Source organism: Trematomus bernacchii, unplaced genomic scaffold (assembly GCF_902827165.1).
Source record: "Trematomus bernacchii unplaced genomic scaffold, fTreBer1.1, whole genome shotgun sequence".
Classification (NCBI taxonomy): Eukaryota; Metazoa; Chordata; class Actinopteri; order Perciformes; family Nototheniidae; genus Trematomus; species Trematomus bernacchii.
The window spans coordinates 1,929,489-1,950,760 of record NW_022987727.1 but is presented as its reverse complement, the minus strand read 5'-3'; the positions used below and the strand labels follow the sequence as shown (position 1 = coordinate 1,950,760).

Sequence of the window (21,272 nt, the reverse complement as noted above, 5' to 3'; positions counted from 1 at the left end):
ACTTTATTGCCCCTTTTTCCAGCACTCCACCACAGGCAGACTGCCGTTTCCTGTTTTGCCAGGGAAGGAAGGGACACTTGCCTGTGATAACACTAGCCCACAACATGGATGCAAAACTTTGGTTTCCTGTGGCCGCAGACAAACGCGTCATCAATGCTGAGGCCATATGGCAACGTTATGATATCGCCATGCTCTTTAATTCTGGCATCATTACACTGAAGTTAAAACAACACTATAGTGACCTTATATCATGCTTTTGCCTGGTGTCTGTATCCAACAGCTTTCGTCGAATTAGTAGTAGTATGACGCAGCATAGCCCAAGGTTGTGAGGTAATTTCTCTATAGTAAAGAAAATAAAAATCAACTCACCTCTCAACTAATAGCTTCATATTAAACTCCCTTGACGGTTATGAGAACCGGTCAGCACAGCGTCCACTTTCTCTGCGCTCTGTTGGGCCTAACCTATATGTGGACAATGTATTGAATCCCTTTTTGAATGTCTTTCTTTTAGGGTATTTTAAAGTTTACAAGGTTACACATGCCAATTGCCCCAAGCAGGGCCTGTGAATGGTGCGCAGGAAGCACGTGGTGTCATTTAAGTGGGTTTTATGGCCTGGAAGAGCTGACAAACCTTCGATATATACACATCATATATAATCTTAACTGTCCGGAATCGCAGCTGCTGGCTTCCCCTTATCTGAGGAAGAAAGGGCTTTGTGGCAGTGAGGATGCAGTACCTTTCTCCGGACTGTGTAGTAGTCGGTGGTGCGGAGGACTGCGAGCTACTGCAGTAAGTTGCTTTTAACTTCGCCTTCACAGGCCTGCGACTGTGCCGTTATTTAAATGGGGAAAATACTGGGTACGTTTTATACCACTACCGTCAAAATTAACTGTATTAATTGATGGTGAATATGCGTTTTATTATGTTATTATTTTTGTCTTTTAAATGTTGGTGAAACTGTTGTTTTGAGGCATTTTTAAGGAGATTTGTTGTCGCATATTTAGTCTGGAAGAAACGGAATTAATGCCGCTCATGGTTATTGTTTTGTAATGAGGATGATTGTTTTTGCAGAATCCTCTTTATATTTGTACATGGTTAGTTAAATTATTAAATGCAAAAAAGGGTATTTTAATGCATCTCAAAAGATATGAGACACATTGGCAGTCGGTTTGATTCAACAGTTTGCTTGGCATGTAAAATAACAAGCCACATATTTGAGAGGTGACCGAGGGAAATAAAAGTCAGACAGGACTATCAAAAATCTTCATCAGCTTCACGGTCCACCCACCTCTCCTTCTCTCTCAACATAGACTTACGGACACTTTTTTTTACCAATGCACTTTTTGAGTAATTCTTGTTTTAATTCCTTTATTTTCAAGGGTGCAGATAGTGCAACCGAAACAGTTTATTTAAAATATAATGTGACTTGTGTTCCGTGTGTGATGCTAAAATGTTGTTCTAGTTGAAATACTGCACCATAAAAGCTATAAAGCACATAAGCTCCTTATTAAACTGCTTCATCTCACTGTGTCACCTTGAGGTTAGTGTTTGTCCTGGTGAGCATCTGTTGTTTTAGGGTCATGTCTGGGCCAACAGTCAGGTTTGATTCAAAGGCACTTTGCAGTGTAATTATGGCATGTTTAAACTCAGAGCGTGTGAAACACACAGTGAGGATGTGAGTGTGACTATTGCATGTTTTACAAAAATGCACCTTTTTTTTGCACAAGGAATATGTGTTCTCCACCCGCATACCCCTTCTGACTTGTTGTCTTCTTTGCATATCACTGATTTGATCAGTTTGGAGACTGATGAGGCGATGTGATTTTAATCTCTATAATCTTTCTGTTGCTCTATTGTACATTATTTACTTTTCAACATGTTCAGCTGTTCAGACGGGAAATACCTCCATTTTATTAATCAATGTGTGGAATTGCAAATTGCTCATTTTGGAATTATACGTTTTGTATGTTAGTTAAGCTGGCAGAGCAAGGTGCAGCAGGTTCGACTCTTAATCAAATGATGGGTGTCCAGGCTTCAGGTTCAGATGTTTTAGAATCTGTAAACCCTGATTAACCTTATTTTCTTTATTGTTTAAACTAAAACAATAGGATAACTATTCAGTATGTTTTCAGGTGTGCAGGATAATGAATTATACACCTCCAATAGGGGGCACTGTGTAACACGCTCATGTGTGGGTGACATACTGTGGGGGTAATGTGTCCACGTAAAAGTATGGATTAGTGCTCTGTCCATTGCATCATTTTATTTTTATATTGTCCTATTTTTTGAGCAGTTGCGTTGTACTCTTTACTGTTATCAGAAGGAAACAATATTATCAAACTCCCAAACTAAAAGAATAATATAATATTTAGAGAGTTGGTTCCTTCAGAACGTAAAATAGTATCTCTGCTACAATAGGGAACAAATGTATTATGCGATATGACACCTTAGAGGATGCAGGACCTTTTATTATAACCGAAGTTGTGTTTTTTCTAATGACTTTCAGTCCTTGCATCTTCAGAGGAAGCTTGAATCAAGCTTCTGAATCAAAGTCACTCCAGCCTAAAACAATGATAGCACTTCACTAAAAGTGTAACAGTCTAAACATCCGTTTTCACTGCTATGTTCTGTACTGCTGTATTCCTTTCTTTGACCTGTGGAGCTGACACATGTCATCATTCAATCCACAGAGGTCATTTCCGGGTAGGCACAGACTTCCCTTTGTCTCAGTCCAAAAAGGAACCATAAAGTCTCATTACATCGTTTCCCAACACAGCCTAAATGTATTTACAATGTGAAGACAAAGTCGTGATTTTGTTATGGACTGTGCGCAATAATTCAGCACCGTTGAAGTCCAGGGATTTCTATTCATAGAACATTTGCCCAAGGAAATACCAAAATGCTTGTAAATTTACTTTTACTGTCTGAATATGACCCGTTCTAAATTGTTCTGTCCTCGGTCCCAGTTCTGCACGAGCCCACACATGTCAAAGCTTTTCTAGGGCAGCCTCCCTTCAATTAGGCTAGATGACAGAGATCAGGCGCAGAGGGACAAACTGAAGCATCATTAAAATGAAATGATAACGAAACATAAAAAGTTCGTTGTGTTTTCTCACTGCAAGGTGAACTTTAGTCAAGTTGTAGGGGAAATGTTCTGAGAATAAATATAGAGTTTTTGATTCGTTTATATCATCTGTTGCTCATGATTTGATTTAAATCCCTTCTTTATGAAATAGTACCTTTGTATGATATTGTGGCAATTTTAAATGTAGCAAAAACGACATATGGACCACAATGCATTCATTCAGTTCAACGTTTTAAGCATGATTTATTTGACCTACTTGCTCGATTCATTCAGGAATGGTCAGTAGATATTCAAAATGTATTTGTTTAAATGTAAATATACATTTTAAAATGTGTTGAATGTTGGGCCCTTTGTCACACATTTTAATTGTGCAGGTTGGATACAAAATTCATGTTCACAAAAAAAAAAGACTGCTCCTGATTTTCGTTTTCTTTTTTCTTTTTTTCAGGCAGTCCATCGGGTCAAATTGAATGCATGGGACCGTGGATTTATCAGTAAGTGTTTTCAATCTCCCCACGCCTTTCCACCTGGCTTTAGTCAAGAGAAGTGACACTTTGTGGAGGTTGTTATTTGGCTGTAGACAAACAGCTGGCTTAACCCCGGGTACTGGTGTCTGCACTCTTAGCGAACTGGTGTTCATAAAGACTGCGGTTTTAAAAATCACATTGTTTTTACTTTTTTTGTTTTTATTTCAAACACTAAAAATTGAATTACTGTCCTCCTGCAGAGTACTTTTGCTTTAATAGCCAGAAAAGTTGCACTCTAGTTGCACAGGTGAACTGGATTTAAGTCTGCAGTGTGAGTCTAATGAACCACAGCATTGCTCTAATGAACTGCAAACCTACCCATGTTTTCTGTGAGCATCCGGTATCTGAAAGCACCTCTGCTCCCCTGGCGGCTGCTGTTAGAGGGTATTCATATCCAACTAGTCTCCAGTCTGTCTGCACTTCATTAAAACTTTTTATTTTAACTGGACGATCCAGTTTAACATTATTACACCTGGGGAGAGTAAAGGCTATTAGGTTAAGGGTTTGATTAAAAGCGCATCGTAACAATGTTCATCAGGGAGCAGATTATTGCACTGTCTGCATCCAGGTCAGTTGCTGCTGGGCCACCAAATTAAAAACGTGCCATACATGGACACAACCACGACCTCCTCATAGTTTTGCACAGATTTATTTTGTTTACATATGAACATGTGTGAACACGTTACTACTGCTGTTATTTTGCAATGGGGAGAAAAACAGAGTTTAACAATTTCTCAGATGAACAAATGAAACATCAAATTAGTTCGCCTGAGGGCCCCATTTTTTGTACTTCTACATTATAACTAGTTATTGAACTAGGTGCACGATCTGAAAGCCATTTGTGGGGAGAACGAATTCATTGCTGTCCCCCCATCAATAATCCTTGGCAGTGAACTATTGGAATCAGTCAAACGCGAGGGGTGAAACGCAGGTCAGGCTGTCTAACTAATATTAAAATGCGTGCGCCGGAGCGAGCGAGAGGGAGTATGTGGTGTGCGTGCAGCTCCTTCACACTGACTGCGTGCACAACAAACTGCATGCATTTAGATGAGCATATGACAAAGTCAAATTAACATGGGTTTGTTTTTTTGTGACAATGTTCGTTTGTTCACTGTTATATGGCTAAACATTCTTTGTTCTTCAATACAAGCAATCTATGAAATTGATACACACTCGGAGAAATATGTAGATTGAGATAATTTCTGACAGTGTTTGAAGCCCCCTGTGCATTTCCACTGTAATCAATTCCATTGATTCACAATCTGAGCATGTTTGCTGTTTTTAATAACCCCGAAACGGGTCACATGTCTGATATTGCATTTTTCATCCGAGGCTTTTCTCATTAGCTTCCAGAGTGGCAGGAAGAAAGGTTACCGAGCGGTCAGTATGGTAATAGCAAGCAGAAGGAATGGTTGGGAACAATGGAAACTTATTTTTCATCTGTGCTGTCACGCCGTCCCTTTGTATCCGCCGTGTTTGTGACTGAATATTCATATATAGGAGCTACCTCAAAGGCAGAGGTTGAACGTTAAGAAAAGAGACCCCCTTGTCCCTTTTGCACACGACGCGCTTGTGTGTGCGTGTGCAGGCATATGCGTTTTTTTGTATAGGGCAACACATGTTAAAATCACATTTTATTGGACAGAAAAGCACCATTTATATGATTTCTTTTATAAACGACATCTCATGTGCAGTATTTCTCGCAGCCTGAATATTTCTTCTGACACTACTTTTTTCAGACCTGCTACCCTGCTTGCATAGAGGTTTGCCTGAGAGATCTCCTTTGCAGTGTGTACCCTAAAACACATTAGTTGTCTATATGTACCCTGTAGAACCGAATTTGTGTGAAGTACAAACAATCGCAAATACGTCTCTACAGGAATACATGGGCAACTGAAATACCACGCCATGGACTCTTCTGCTTCTGCTCCTCTTCACGTCTCTTCTGGCTTCCTATTCCCTGCTATTGAAAACACAAGCATCAGTGATATACACATACCGCCTATATCCAGGCACTAGCAATGCAATAACATTGTCACAAAGTGTATTCATAGTCCAGACAGCCGTAGATTGCGTAGGTAGGCCACAGAGAGCAAACCCATGTGTGCAGTGTGCGGCTACTACTGTCTCAGACCCTGTAAAACACGTTAGGAACCAGGGGTCGTTTAAAAGTGACTGATTTACGGCTTTTATTGCTCTATAAAACGCCTCTAACATCCTCGCTAGGGGTAATAGAAATGTCGTGTGCATTCTGTACAAACAGGACAGCCAGAAATGTCATTTCACGTCTCGTTTTTAACCATATTATGTAGTTATTGCTGTGAAAATAGATACATCGGTTAACTGGCAATTTACTGCTTTTGACCCATAGAGTGTTTCTTCTGCTGAGGCTTAATGTTTCTCCAAGTGGGAGCCTATGACTTTCTTTATTATTATTATTATTATTATTATTATTATTATTATTATTATTATTATTATTATTATTATTATTATTATTATTATTATTATTATTATTATCATGATCTTTTCCTTGTTATTTTCGCTGCTGACGCGCAAACAACCACAATAACATTGTTTATAATAATCTAGATTTTGTTGGGAGGCTGCTAATCTATTAAAGGGAGTTAATCTTCCTCTCTTCAACCACAGCTGACTCTGAGATAAGAATGGGAAGCATACAGCACATGACAAGTTTACACAGCCAGGCAGGATCAGTTTTTTACCAGCAGACCTCCAGTAATGTGGTCAGGGCTTCAGCCAGGAATAGCATGTAACATTTGAAGGCAGCAAGACTCAGATATTATGCAAATGTTCTAATAGTTTTTTTTCCTCTTTTTACAAAGTTGAAATAAGTAGGACTATAGTTTAAAGAAAACTACAGAGTAAACAAATCAGTTGCATGTATTTCTGTATGGCATTTTTCAAATACTTCCTCTCAGCATTTTCTTTGAGATAATATGGGTTGTAGCAGGTCCACACACAGTCGGCTGAATTACATTGTAGCCACATGTTTTTATTGTAGGCCATAACAAAGGTCAAACATGTCTTGCTAGTAAAAGGTAATGACATTCCAATGTTGTTAAAACAGAAGGCCGGGAGAAGATGAACATAATACAGACAAGAGCAGCACTTTTGTTAGAAAAAGCCTCAGAATTTAAATGATTTTTAATGGTGTTTGGTATTTTTTCATATGTATCTTCAAGCAGGACTTGCTGCATGTGAGCTCTTTAGTTAAAAGTGAGGGAGGTCAACGGCTTTAACTGGTCTGCAGCGACCACATTTAACTTCTCTGTGACACAATACATAAGACTCCCTTGCAGTTAAATCAGCAGATAATTATGTTTGAGACTCTCTATTATGATATTGGTTCTGAGACACCCTGTGTTCCCATGCTGGCTGGTCTGTGACATCATGATGCTCTGAACAGTTGTCAGGTTTGTGACACTGCAGTGGGGCTGCTGTTTTATGAACTGTGTGATTTCACAGCATATAGAGTAAGTTTGGCCTGTTGGCTGATCCACTGGAGTCTGATGTTATAATTGTATTGTGAGCTTTTCTACACTGTTTTGATGGTGTCATCACAATTACCATATTCATATTTAAATGTAATTATTCAAAGCTTTTGTTTAATAATTGTTGTATCTTACAGAATAACAATATCATTAAAAGTTAAAGGAGCATCTTACACTTTGGCTTTTCTTCTTTTTCTACTTTTATCCTTTTATACCATATTCTAGAACATGGCTTTTCTTAATTCTTATCACCTTATTTGTTTTTTTGTAAATCCTTTTTTGTAAAACCCCTTTGGTTCCAGCTGATTTATGCTGCTTTGACATTCAAAGCAGCTATACTGAAAGTACATGCCTGACACTTTCAATCAGGCACATTTTTTATGTTATTCTCACCAAATTCCAATTAAAAGTTGAAGGCTGAGACTTTTAATTGATAGCCTGGGAAGAAAATGGACATCATTTCAAAATAGACAAATCTCTCATAATTGAATGAAGGCTTTTGTTTCAGCAGCCTGACTCTTCCTGTCCACCTTTTTGCAACATTATTAATTACCAGCCCTACTTTCAAAAAATCAACCACACCTCCATGAGCATCTCAACACTTTATGACATTTAGATTCACTATTCAATATTAGTGCTGAAATGCTTATATAATCTTACAAAACTGATGCAGCTGTAATGCCTATGTGTATTAATGGACCGTAATATGTTTCACAGCTGAAGAGCTGTTGGTAAAGCATGTGCCTTCATTAATTAGAAGATAACCTTTATATAAGGAGCAGGCTAACAACATGATTGGTTTGCTATTGTTGTGCCTTATCCTTGGCGGATCACCCATTCTACCTTTGAATAATTGAGACCAGTAGATGTTGCCTATTTTATTTTTTCCTTGGTCAGCAACTAGCGACTAGTTTTGTCCCCAAGATCAATTGCCTTGGTAAGACAACGAGAGAGAGGAGGGAGTGAGTGAGATAGAGAGAGAGGGAAAGAGAGAGAGATTTGTTCCCACAATGGTGACTGTAGGTATGCTAAATACCTCTGGTTCCTTATCCGGGAACTACCTCTTACTCTGCTATTGGGCCATTGGGTCACGTGGTAAAAGTAACTTTACAGGGCTGCTCGCAAGTAGGAGGGCTTTATGGAGCAGAAAAACGACAAAGCTAGAAAAATTATTTTCCACTCTAGAAATTAATGATCATGAGCTCGTATTTGATGGAGTCTAACTACATTGATCCGAAATTTCCTCCATGCGAGGAATATTCGCAAAATAACTACATCCCTGAGCATAGTCCAGAATATTACAGCCGCGCAAGGGAGTCTGGCTTCCAGCATCACCATCAGGAGTTATATCCTCCGCGGGCGAGCTACCAGGACCGCCAGTTTAACTGTGCAAGCATCCCTGAACCTGACTCGCCAAGGGGACATGGAGTACCCCAATCTGCGCACCTGGTGGTAGGGAAAGGGCAACCTGCTTCCTGTGAAACCCCACAGTTGTCCATGTCCCCCGCCACCCCACCGGCCGCAACCTCCGCCTGCAACCAAGCTACCCCGGAGCATCCAAACAGCACAGCCTCCTCCAAGCAGCCCGTGGTGTACCCATGGATGAAGAAAATTCACGCCAACAATGGTAGGCAACTTGTGTGTTTATGTTCCCTGCACTCCTCATGCTCCTCTCTCCCTTTCCCTCCCTTTATCAGTCCCTCTGACTCCCATCTCGTTGCCAGCCCCTGCTCCGATAGCAGGGAAGCCTTTGAAATGGCACAATTGAGGCGGATTTACGACTCGGCATTGGTAATTACACCCACCATAAATTTTATAGCCGAGGTATACTCAGGGCAGCCGTATCACCATGTGGCTTCTGCTGTTATGTATTGCGCGATAGAGAGAGGGGGAGAAATGAATAAGAAAAAAATTGAGCTTTGTAATCTTGCATTAATAATTTAGCTCATAGTTGGATGTGAGTGTCCTCTCATTACCCTGAGAAGTTCTTAACTTCCCATTTAAATTTCTCAAACAGCTAAACATTCATATATCCAATAAATCTTTCTAGCCATATCTCAGTTCAGGCCATTCTTGTTTACCCCTCCTTTCCTCCCTTCTCTGTCTTCCTTCCTTTCTCTCCACTTATCCTTTTTCCAGTTTCGGGTTACAATGGGACGGAGACCAAGCGGTCTAGGACAGCATACACCCGGCAGCAAGTCTTAGAATTGGAGAAGGAATTCCACTATAACCGATATTTAACTCGGCGGAGGCGCATCGAGATCGCCCACACCCTGGTTCTCTCCGAGCGACAGATTAAAATCTGGTTTCAGAACCGCAGGATGAAATGGAAAAAGGACCACAGGCTTCCCAACACCAAAGTGAGATCCTCTTCCTCCTCCTCCGGGTCCAACACAAGCTCAGCAGCCGGCGCTGTTGCCGCTGCCTCGGCCACTAACACTGGGGCCCCCGACGAACTCTCCGGAGCACAGCAAGGCGAGGATATTACCAGGTTATAAAACCAAGAAGATCGGGGGTAGAAAAAGAACTGGTTATTTATAGAACAATTATATATTTTGTTTTCGTAGCTATCTTGTGCGGTTTCCTTTAAGTCCACAGTTATATACAATGCATGTTATATAGCATGGATTACTGCGAATACCGATGAATTATTTTTACGTGACACAGGGTTTAATTTATTTGAAGCTGAATTAAAATGATGTTTTTTATTAAAAAATGTTTTGAATGAAGGATGAAAAAGTAGAAAAAAATATACATTTTATCAAAATGTTATTGTGGGCCATTGTTTTGCCCTGCTGCCCAATGTGAAATGCACAATCTATTTATTTCAAACAACACTGGAAGGAAATCAATATAATAATAGTTATTTTTGGTATAAAAAAGCTGGAACACACCATTGATCTTGAACTTGTATGTTTTGGATAAAACCAATGTGTGAATTACCTCGTGTATTTCAGAAACAGGATTTTGATTTACAATTTAGTTTTGTGGTGTTGATGTTGTGTTTATTAGACCGTTAAAAGCAGATTATTGTGAAATGCAATAAACGGAGTGTAGTGTACTTGTGATAATCATATTGGTCAATAAAACAGTGAGTGTCTACTAGTTTTAAATACGTTTGGTCGAACTTCATTTTAGGCAAGATGAGGTCTGCTATTGTTTTGGATTTTTTTTTGTGGGATTGCCCTAAAAAATGTACAGATGTGTGAATACTTGAACATTTCATGAGGGTAACAAGAATCACTGTGTTTTCAAACTGTGTTTGTAAATCCTGCAGCTCATTCTTGCGTCTTTGAATTAGCAATGTGTACAGGCAGTGTGTGTGTGTGTGTGTGTGTGTGTGTGTGTGTGTGTGTGTGTGTGTGTGTGTGTGTGTGTGTGTGTGTGTGTGTGTGTGAGAGAGAGAGAGAGAGAGTGTGTGTATGTCTGTGAGTGTGCGTGTGTATTTTAAAGCCTAAGTTATAATGGACTGAAGTTATTTCTAAAAAGTGAAATAGTTTTTGCTGTGCATTATGTGCAACCTCATCAGTCTGAAGGGCATTCAATTAGCTCCATGGAGAAGCACTGAGGCCCTCTGCACTGCCTCTGCTCCCTTCGTTCTGATTTGAACACAAAGCTGCATGCGTTTAATTTATAGGACATTTGTTAGAGATTATTGTTGTGAAAATATTCTTAATCATTTTGTTACATGAGTAGCTTCCCTGCTTTTCTATAGTTCACTGCTTCATGCGGCTGAGTTTTCAAATGTAAAGAAATAAAAAAAATAAAAATAAAGTCGTGCAGATAGACTCAATGTAATGCGTCATGTGGTGTTGGGAGTAAACTGGCTGACCTTTGTTATCAGGCTCTGTAGCATTGCCTTGGCCAAAAGAAAGGAATGCTGATGTTTATTTGTATGTTCACTCTTTGACTTGTGCTTGTGTAAACTCTGTAACATATTCTCCTGTCTCCCCTGTGGGCACTTTGCCTCCAGAGTGTGCAGCAGCTCGCGAGAATTCATAAAAACTACAATAAAAAAAACGCGAAGCGTCTCACTGCAACGTCATCGTCTAGGAGGACCAAAACACTGCAGAACTATTTACGACTAGATCTGCTGGACTCATACAACATTTTGACGAAATACTTCTTAATCTGAACTCCTCCACTAAAGTGTCTTGAGATGTTATTTTTCTCACAGAGATGCATTCATTTTTTGTCGTTCTTTCTGGACAGAAGGTTTTCCGTTTTAACATGACTAAACCCAAAGACACGCAAGAATTTGATAAATTATTGAATTGTGACATGAATAGGGCTTATAAAATGCCTCTCGTAGTGGGGGGCAAAGGAGCACAAAGGGAAGAGGTATTCTCCATCATCAATCTTTCACTACAGAGCTTTGTGTTATTCTGCAAAACAGCTCCGACAGCAGCAAGTTTTGAGTTTACCAAATATTATGTACACGGCCTTATCCTTGAACATTATTCCCAAACGTGAGAGTTTAAATTGACTTTGAAATAAAGCACATTAAGTGGACCAGAGCGGTTAACATCTGCTTTCTGGACGTGTCTTTTGGAAAGGCACTAGAATGGTGGTGAGACGGCTCTGAGAAATGAATCTAGAAGCCTTTATGTTGCTGGACAGATTAGAGAAATTAATGTTCTCGCCAGAGTCGCAGCATCCCTCCAACCCCTTATAGGCCCTGTCGCCTCCATGTCGCGAAGCTGAAAAGGTACTTTATTAAAGTTAGGAGGCGAAGTGGGAGAAGGCCGAGTTCACTTCGAGGACACATTTTCTGTCCCATTAGGCTCATCTCAGTCTGGATGGCCGACCTCTCCCACCCTGTGACCTGACTCCCTCTCTATACGTGTACCTTCTGTGAGCACCCTAACTGGTCCCCCTTGGCCTCGGTTTTCTTTGTGGACTTTCTGCATGGTGCCTTTAGGGAGGCCTGCGGTGGGGCATCACTGAAAGTGTTGCTCCCTTTGTTAGTCAGAGTGACCCAGGACAGTGTTAAACTCTCGGACAAGTCCTCTTCTCTGCATCCAACAGACGGGCTTCCAAACATGCACCTTCTTTGGAGCATCTGACACCGAGCTGGCAACCGTGGGCTGACTTTCACCGAGTTGATGACCACAGAAGTGTACATGGATGCAATCAGATTTGTGTGTTTGGTACCTTAAAACAGATAATAATAAAAACAATTTTGCAGAGGAATCTTTAAGTCATACACTCATTTTAAACTGATAAATTACAATTTCAGTCAAATTAGCACAAAGCTTTTAAAAAAAGTCCTATTTTCAAGGGATTAATTAAATCCCCCAAAGTCTCCAAAAACATTAGGCCAGTAAAAATAGTCACTTGACTTCTGTGTGGTTTAAGAGAATAACTGGCCTCAGGTCAGTACTTCCTCTCAAAAGCAAGCTGCCAATTATAGCCACGTCTTTCTGACAGTACTGGGACAGTTGGTCATTGTGATTAGTTTATGGACAGGGACCTTCAACTCTAGTTACTAAAACCTTGCAAACTTTCTACTGACACCCCACTCTTCAGCCAAAGTTTCATTTGTAATCCAAATGCACATTTTTACGCATGCACATAAGATAGAAGGACACTTATGAAGCCCATGCAAGTTTTCTTCTACGCTTCAACAGCATCATTGTTTGTAATAAAAACAGAATATATATGCTACTGTCTTTAGATAAGAAACTATGTTTACTGTTTTCGCAAGCAAACTTAAATATTCTTATTTTGATTATTTGAAAACGTTTGGTCACTTCTGTGGCCATGATAATAATATTCAACGCTGAGAGAAAAATATTCGACAACATGCCTTTTAAGATAAACAGCTGTCACTGAAACCTAAACAACTAATCTGATAGTATAGTGATTGTTCAGCTTCCCTTGGGTAGACACATTTAAAATTACACTCTAAACACGGACCGGATGTAGTTTTATTTTGTTTAAAACGTTTTTTTTGTAAAGTAAAAATATTAGGCATACTTTGCTGGTGTTATGTTTTTGTTTTCCATGCCAAGGAAAATGATTTACTTAACACGGCTTTATAAGGCATTGTTTGGTTTACGAGAATAAACAGAAAGTGTGATTTCAAGCTATTATTTAAACAAAAGCTCGTGTCGTTTGTCAGTCATAAATCAGGATTGTTTCGCTTTTTGATACTAAACTTTGAGATTATGTGCATAGTTAAACTCAATATTTGCACAGATATGCGTCACCATGATAGAAAGTGCACACCATATACACATGAGCTAACGAAGCAAATGATACCTTAAATCATTAACGTCAAAGTTATTCTAACCTATCAGAAGATCAACACAACAAAAATAACAGCATAGTATCTATTTCAAATTTACAGTTTAAAATAGTTTGTTTTATTTCTAGTTTTGTCCTGTAGCTTGCCGCTTTCACTCGGTTTAATCTGTAAAAATGGAGTGGCTGTAGTTGTTCTTAACCTCAGCACCGGAATATGGTGTAGTCTTTATATGTTTGATATTCAGTGTTTATTGAACACTTACTCAGTCCTTACTGGTTTCTTTTCCGACTGGAGAGAGACTGTTGAATCACACATGATTTTCAGCTCACATTGCACCGCTGCAGGCTCTCTGTGATTTATGAGAACCTCAGACGAGGACTCTCTCTTGGAAGATATACAAACTTTACACAAACAGCAATCGAAATGTTTGAACAAGAGGCGAATATGACACCAATATGATCAGATGTTGTGTCGTTGGTGTGGTTTATTACCTGTTTTTTATTGTCAGAGTACAAATGTGTTTTTTTTTCTCCACTCGTCTCAGGTGAGTGTCTTCTTCAGCCACTCTGGTGTGTGATGAAAGGTCCGGGGCCAGTGCATTGTTAGTGTGTAGTGTGTTTAAACGGCAGCCATGGCAGTTGCATAAAGACTGAGAGTTGAAACAGGGGTCACGCTGCTATTTTCCAGGGACAGAGAGGCTCTCTCGCATTGACCAGCAGTGGGTGTGTCATAAATCCGTAAATCTCTCTCCCATCCGTTCACTCTAGAGAGCAGATGCACCATGTCTTTCTTTTTTTTGTTCCTTTGCGTCTGTGTGTGGGGGTGTGTGTGTGGTTTAGTGTGTGTGTGTTTAATGCATTTACATAAAACTAGATTTTAAAACTCCATCAGACATGTTACAATGATTTGCTGTCAGAGCTGGCAAACATTTCAAGCAGGGGGCCGACAAAGCAACTTGGATCAACACCCTGATATCCCACTGTACACTCCAACATCACATCACATAGGAAATGATGGCCTGTGTAAACTTGCCAGTAATACTTTATGTCATCATAACGCCTCTGAGAAATGTGTCATTAGCCTATTTGCTGCATCGTTGAAGACCTTAGAAATTAAAGTATTTTCCCCTCAGTTCAAGGTGTCACTGGGGGCCCACTTTTCATTAGCAAAAATGATCTGAATATGGGATCCTGAGACTATAGATCCACAATTATAAGCTAAGTGAAAATGCTCTTTTTATTTGATTTGCTCTCTCAAATGATTCTCTTGTGCATTTGTGTGACCACCAGTTGCATTTCTACAACAGTCTTCTCATACTTACACTCTGAAGACAGATGCTGCAGCATTTGGATTCAATTTGAACATATAGTTAAATATTGTTGAATAGCATGCTACTGATAATTCAATGTTAAAGGCAAAGTGCATCATCTGAATGTAAACACAAAAGGGAAAACTCCCTTCCATTTCTTTAAACACAATCTGCCATCCCACACATAATGATTTGCATATACCTTTTGATAAAATGATTGCTATATTTAAGATATTAATATTTAACATTAAAGGTTTCTAGGAAGACAGATAGCATATGTTTTTATGATCAGATTTCACATGAAAAATATATATAACATATTTGTTTTTATGCTGCAGCATTATTTCATTCGAAACATTTAAATATTCAGAATAAAACATATTTCCCCTGAGTGAAAAAAACTCAAAATGTGACACTTTCAGATATTCCCTGGCCCAGAGCTGCAGGATTTATGCTGTGTGCACTCTGCAGAGACAGGCCAGGATTTACAGTGAGCTGTGCTTTAAACAGGCCCAAATTAATACTCTATGTTAATGCACATGCTAATGCAGAGTCAGGACTTGTTTGGGAAATTGACAATGTGTGTCTTTTCCTCACGTATGAAGTGCAGTCTGCAAACTCTAGTCCTTTCATTTCACTCTGCATTGTTTACAGCAATATAGGGCACCGGGCTCATAAATCTTCTCCTTGCTCTGCCAAGACAGCGCCATTTGTATGCACCGTTTTAACCGACAGCATCCTCTGCCCATTAACGTCTTCTCCCCTTCTCTCTCTCAGTCTCCTCTTATCTGCCCAGCTCTATCCCCTGGAAATACATTAACTGATCATCCGTGCGATTCTTAAGCTCTGAAAAACAATTATGTTTTTTGAGTGTAAGGAATATATAATTTACGAGTAGAAAATGCAAGATGGTGTTGCATTGCACAGATTCCCCCTGCGGTTGCATATACTCCCCTATACCTCAGTACCGTTTCCCCTGTTAGTTATTGGTATGGAAAATAAAAGTTTATCGACGATTTCCTCGGTTGTTTGTGTCAGCAGGCGAGAGAGCGCAGAAGGTAAGGAGGAATTGTAAAAGGGTTGACATCCAGAGCGACCGGCGCGCTTTTGTGTGAGAGAGAAAAATGATTTATTGCCACTGAGGCGGTTCAAACAGAGTTCACGGAGAATTGTGGTGGAGGCGCGGAGGAGCTAAATTATGGTCTTGCTGAGCTAGTATATCATAGATCCTATCTCCAATTCAGAGAGTGTGTTCAAGGGTGTGAGGTAAGAAAAACAAAACGACTTTAATTACTTTCCTCCATTTCTGTCACCGCTGATGTATACGACCTGATTCGCCTGTTGTTGTAAATAATAATAATAATAATAATAATAATAATAATAATAACTGTTATTGTATTTTTTATTGGGGGGTGTTAAAACAAGACACAAGAAGATGCCATTATATTTAAATTTATATTTATTTTAGCTCTAATGGCCTACATTCATCCAATACCAAGATTAACAGAAGAGACATTTAGCACTTCACTGCTATTTTAATGGACAGTCTTAAAAAATAAAATCTGTTTTTATTTCCAAATTAAAACCAAGTCTCCAAGCTAGCCTTTTTATGTTTAAACTTTAATTATGATCAACAATAACATCATGTAGCAGTCATTTTAATGTCGATGGTTACCAATAATACGCCAAAGTGTGGGACCATGTTTGTGGTATTGTGCCCTTGATCCAAACTGAACTGAAAGGAAATACAAATCAAAAATATTTCATTTATTTAAAAACAAATCCAAGGACGTGACTCCACTGTGGAGGTGTTCAGGTAAAACCTCAGTGACGGTGGCAGCAGGGGTGAAACGAAAAAGGGGGAAGGCTCCTTTTCTTCCAAGCTATGCAACCCTGAGTGCATAATCCATCACGCAGAGAGACATCTAAAGAGGGTTTTCTCGACAGCTTTGTTGTAGAGAATCACCAAATGGAACTTATATCCAAAGCCTGCTTTAACTAAGATTAATACGCACAAAATATACAGAGCCCTCTAGTTTTGGAAGATACTTTTGGGTGCATAATTTAAAAAAATGTGATGGCTTCATTATTCTAGTTATTTATGCACTTTGCATAAATTGTACTGTGTGAAAATTAAGCAATTATGTTTTATGAGATTTTTTTTTCAAAGTGTAACTCAGTTAGGCCACACTTGATGTAGTATTTAGCCAACATAATTTACCCCTACAAATATTTATTATGGGTTTTTTAAATGAAGTTACAAAAATCCCATTCGACTTAAGTGGTTTGCACCTTTATAAATATATTCCCAAGTTCCTGGTGTTGTGTGCTCTGTGTGGTGAGCGTAAACAGGCGCACATACGGGCACTGCTGAACATCTCCCTCTGCTCTTTTGTCCACCAGCCGTGCAGCAAGCGGGATGTTTACCATCCAAAACGTCCGCAGTGTTTGACTGTTGCCTCACAGAGCCATAGACAGGGACACTTGATACTGTACAGTGATGCCTGATTAATGCAAATGCGCTGAAAAAAGAAATCTCTAATGATTGCCTCCTTTGTCTTTGTGTGGCAATGACTGTCAAGCCTTTGTTTGACCACTCCCCGTGAATCCTATTAAGCCAAAGCTACGTACACTTCCACTCAGACAGTTATAAGCATTGTTATTTAAAGAATCCCGCCGATTTTTAAAAACTGGGCTGTTAAATGAGATGCAAACTAAATTATCCATTATAATCGCAAAGATTTATTTTACAGGCAAAAAGGAGGCTTATTGCAGAGTGCCCATAGAGCAGCCAAGAAAATACGGGAATAAATATATTATTTATCATTAGAGTTAATTGGTCAAAAATAAACCTGGAACACGATGTATTTAAAACCCATTTTACATCTGAAAAAATACAGCAGAATAATGAGTTGTAGTGGATAATGTGTTATTATCCAGTATATTACTCGAGCTCCAGCAGCCTACTATAGCAGGAAGTCGTCGCGTTGATAAAACCTACCACAAAAACTTCAGGATGTGCAGCTGCAAGCGATGGCTCCTTCTAAAAAAAATGCGTCCTGTCAAAAGATTTACAATGTTACAAGAAACTAACCCTGTTTGTAATGAGGCGATTCTCACCACACATGGTAATCTCTGTCTCCCCCCTCTGCCATTTTTCTTTCTCCGTATAAACAATTCTCCCTCTTTCTCTCTCACACACGGATTACAGTTGTTGGCCTCTACTCATATTCTGTTATATGTTTTTTTCCCTCCCTAGGTAAAGAAATGCAGGCTGTTCAAAGCAATGTTGTCTGAAGAAATATCGCAAAAGCTTCTTTCGGCGCCCCAAGTTGCCAGCGGAATACTTTTGAAGTCCAGAGCTCTGCCATTGGAGAACGGTCACACGTGACTATACGGCACCCTTCTGGTAAATATTATTCAAATATTCCACATGGTTACTCCAAGTGCTCATCCCTGCATGGGCTTAGACATTCATGTTAATTGTGATCTGATATTAGACAGACAGAAGTCCAAGTCTTTAGTACTGTTGAGGGATTTATTTGAGACAGTTTGATGAGCTGGGTCCATGATGGACCCCCAACCGTCTGCCCTCCCACTGCAGCTGCATGGCAACAGTTTTGCTATGAGCTCTGGACAAGTGCCAAAACTAAGTGCTGGATACAATGAAGGAGGAGGAGGCCAAGATGCTGGTCTTCATCAGCAAACCATGACCTCCTCTGCTCGTGTCAGTTGCAGGTTGAACCCAGGTGAACAGTTTGGGTGCCCACTGGAGCCTCTGGTTCACTGCCATGCCAAGGGCAGGCTGGACATGAAGAGCAGGAGCTGCAGTCTACTCACCATCTGCCGCTCAGGAGTTATCTTTCCCTGGATGAATCAACGGACAGCTGACTCTGAACAATCTGGTAACTCTGCTTTCCTTTATTGTCATTTACTTTTTTAAAGCTTTAAAGCTATACGTGAGTCTACATAATCTTCATTAGATGCTCTGATGGGGTGAATCCATACATTTAAATTTAATGAGCATTTCCATCATTTGTTCATTGAGTGCATAACTGATATCTGACCTTAGCTGTTATAGACTCTTTGTTGCACAAAGACACATGCTGAAACTACACAGTCAGCTCCTGGTTGTTAACACTTTCTACTAACACATTTACACACAGAGCAAGCAAAAGTCTGACTTCTCATGTTTTTTATATCATGCACACAAACACATTTATCAGATGTAAAGGCTCTTGCTTCCCTATTAAGTTAAATACATCTATAAGTGTTTATGTTACAGCAGTTTTAAATAAATATCAGTCTTGCTCACATTGTTTGTACTTCCGGGTCGGTATAGGCAAAGTAATGGTCACAAGCTGCAGTAAATAATTATTGTTAAATAAAACTATGAACCTGTATCTGCAAATACCCTAATTCTATTATTTTGCATCTTGTAAAAATCTAAAATATGTTTATTTTGAGTGTAAAATGACAGTTATTTTTACGACAAATGGTTATAATTACAAAAATTGATTTAAATGGATAAAATAAAACTGTATATGATTCCCCAATATGCTTTTTTCAGAGAAATATATAAACATCATTAGCTAGCATACAACCAACTACAGACTCCCTGTCTGGTGATAAGGAGAGCACTTTACACTCTAAGGTCACCACAGGCCTTATTAAGTATCCATTAACCCCAGTGTGTTATGTTGTTATCAACAGGACCCTGGTATCGCTCATATACATGTCAAATAAAATCTCTAATTGTGGTTATTTTCAGTGGTGGTCCCAAGGTACCTTTTAAGTGACTGAGATGGGGATTTGACAGGTCTGCTTCCGTGTGTAGCTGTGATTAATGTGGCCTGTCAGGCAGCCGTAGTGGCGTCAGATGTTTCCCCCAGACTGTTTCTTCGGGAGGTAACTTTCCCTGAACACATGACACAGTAGACAGCCAGTCTTGTATAGCGTCTCAAGCATGACTGAATACACAGGAAGAGCTGAGGGCCCTACTTTGTCCCAGGTTGATTGGCTGAGGATTAACGTGGGCCTTACTGGCACTTGAAGTCCTTCTGTGGAGGTTGATAGACTTGTTAGAAATGTGGCTTTTAACACCCTCTCTTCTTTATGTGCTCCCTCCTGCATCAGTCAGTGGCAATGTGGCGGTGGGTCTGACAGGCGGAGGAAGGCTGGGTGTCAGGAGGGAAAGAACGGCTTTCACCAACAGCCAGCTGCTGGAGCTGGAGAAGGAGTTCCACTTCAGTCCCTACCTGTGTCGTCCTCGGAGGCTGGAGATGGCCGCCGGGCTGCAGCTCACCGATCGGCAAGTCAAGATCTGGTTTCAGAACCGCAGGATGAGGTACAAGAAGGAGCACAAGGATGGAGAGGTGACAGGTTCCTCACAGGGGTCTCCCTGCAAGCCTTCCTTCAGCTCGAGCTCATGTGGGGATCACTTGGGGTTTCCGGGTGCATGTGTTGTAAGAACTTCCTCCTCCTCAGAGCTGCACATCATGGATCACGCTCCTACGTCCTCCTCTCTTTATGGCCCTTACAGTGAGGTCGGCAGTGGTCAGTGTGTTCACCCCGCATACCTGTCCCATCAATGCGGCATACTTCCATCTGTTGCAAATGGTCCACCTCCTTCCTGTACAGCCGTAGATAGTCATCACTATGCTGGCATTTTAAACTGGCCCTAGGGCCCCATAATGGCCATCCCTCCTGTGCTCATCCAAATTTCAATGATACATCCACTTTCACTTACTTATGAAAGACTGGGGTATGTCTTATTAGAATCCCTGGGTTGAAATCCCCTTAACGTTCGCCATTCATGAAACATTTTAATTAAACTATGAACATATCTTAATTAAAGCAGAGCTACAGTGATATAATTTGTGTTTCTCAGGCGTGGAAGACTGCAGGTTAAACTTGCTGCTCGTATTGTACACTGCATGAACAAGACATTCAAGCTATTTCAAATGACACCCTTTGCTGTAATTTTGTCGTTGTTTCATTTATATTGTCGTTGCATGTTAGATGCATGTGTGAATCATATTAACAGTATTTTTTTTCTATTTCCCTCTGTTGTCAGAGAATAGCTAAGTGGTTGTCATATTTTCTAAGTGTCACATTTGGCCCCTTTTTTATTATCTACTGTTAATAGCAGGTAATTTGTGTAAAATGTTTTAACTGTGATAAAATGTTCATATCGACCAATGTTATATTTTTGTTAAAGCCATTAAAGGATACAGCAAGTCTTTGATACAGCTCTTGATTAATTGAGATGTCATATACTGTACATGCTTAATAAATGCATTTGGGAAAACTGTAGCTCTTGTGCAATGTTTACCCTATTCATCGCTGATTAGAGTTACATTTTTCCAGCAGTATTTCATGATTAAGGATTCCTGGACTACATCCCAAAGGGGGAAAATAAAATCGGAAAGTAATCAAATTAAGGCATGCTTTAGATTCATTGAAAACTCTACAGTATTGTGCATTCAAGTTGCACAATCTTGCCACATAAGCCTCTCCCTCGCTCCTGCCTCCGAGTTCCCCACCATTAATCACTGAGACAAGGCAGTCTTTCCAGTACTCCAACCA

The 21,272-nt window shown here is 39.9% G+C and overlaps 3 protein-coding genes across 3 annotated transcripts in view; all 3 read left to right on the top strand.

Annotated features, from left to right (window-relative positions):
- The window catches only part of LOC117494216 (homeobox protein Hox-C10a-like), a 54,145-nt gene extending 35,704 nt beyond the window's left edge, over positions 1–18,441 (top strand). Inside the window, exons 4-6 of the mRNA XM_034145004.1 lie at positions 3,535–3,580; positions 17,944–18,093; positions 18,417–18,441. The gene's annotated coding sequence lies outside the window, so the exon portion shown is untranslated. The remainder of the gene's footprint in view (positions 1–3,534; positions 3,581–17,943; positions 18,094–18,416) is intronic.
- On the top strand, positions 8,317–9,631 carry hoxc4a (homeobox C4a). Its single transcript, XM_034145008.1, has 2 exons — positions 8,317–8,752; positions 9,265–9,631. Exons 1-2 carry the CDS (start codon positions 8,317–8,319, stop codon positions 9,621–9,623), a joined length of 795 nt encoding a protein of 264 aa, XP_034000899.1. The 3' UTR covers positions 9,624–9,631.
- On the top strand, positions 18,256–20,970 carry LOC117494217 (homeobox protein HOX3-like). The gene is made up of 2 exons (XM_034145006.1): positions 18,256–18,589; positions 19,821–20,970. Exons 1-2 carry the CDS (start codon positions 18,256–18,258, stop codon positions 20,366–20,368), a joined length of 882 nt encoding a protein of 293 aa, XP_034000897.1. The 3' UTR covers positions 20,369–20,970.
- Positions 20,971–21,272: the final 302 nt, after the last annotated feature.

Excerpts from the sequence above, each read along its gene's own strand:
- hoxc4a (XM_034145008.1), top strand. The coding sequence starts at position 8,317 with ATGATCATGAGCTCGTATTTGATGGAGTCTAACTACATTGATCCGAAA. Across the intron at positions 8,753-9,264 it reads GAAAATTCACGCCAACAATG|TTTCGGGTTACAATGGGACG; the intron begins GTAGGCAACTTG and ends TCCTTTTTCCAG.
- LOC117494217 (XM_034145006.1), top strand. The coding sequence starts at position 18,256 with ATGGACCCCCAACCGTCTGCCCTCCCACTGCAGCTGCATGGCAACAGT. Across the intron at positions 18,590-19,820 it reads AGCTGACTCTGAACAATCTG|TCAGTGGCAATGTGGCGGTG; the intron begins GTAACTCTGCTT and ends CTCCTGCATCAG.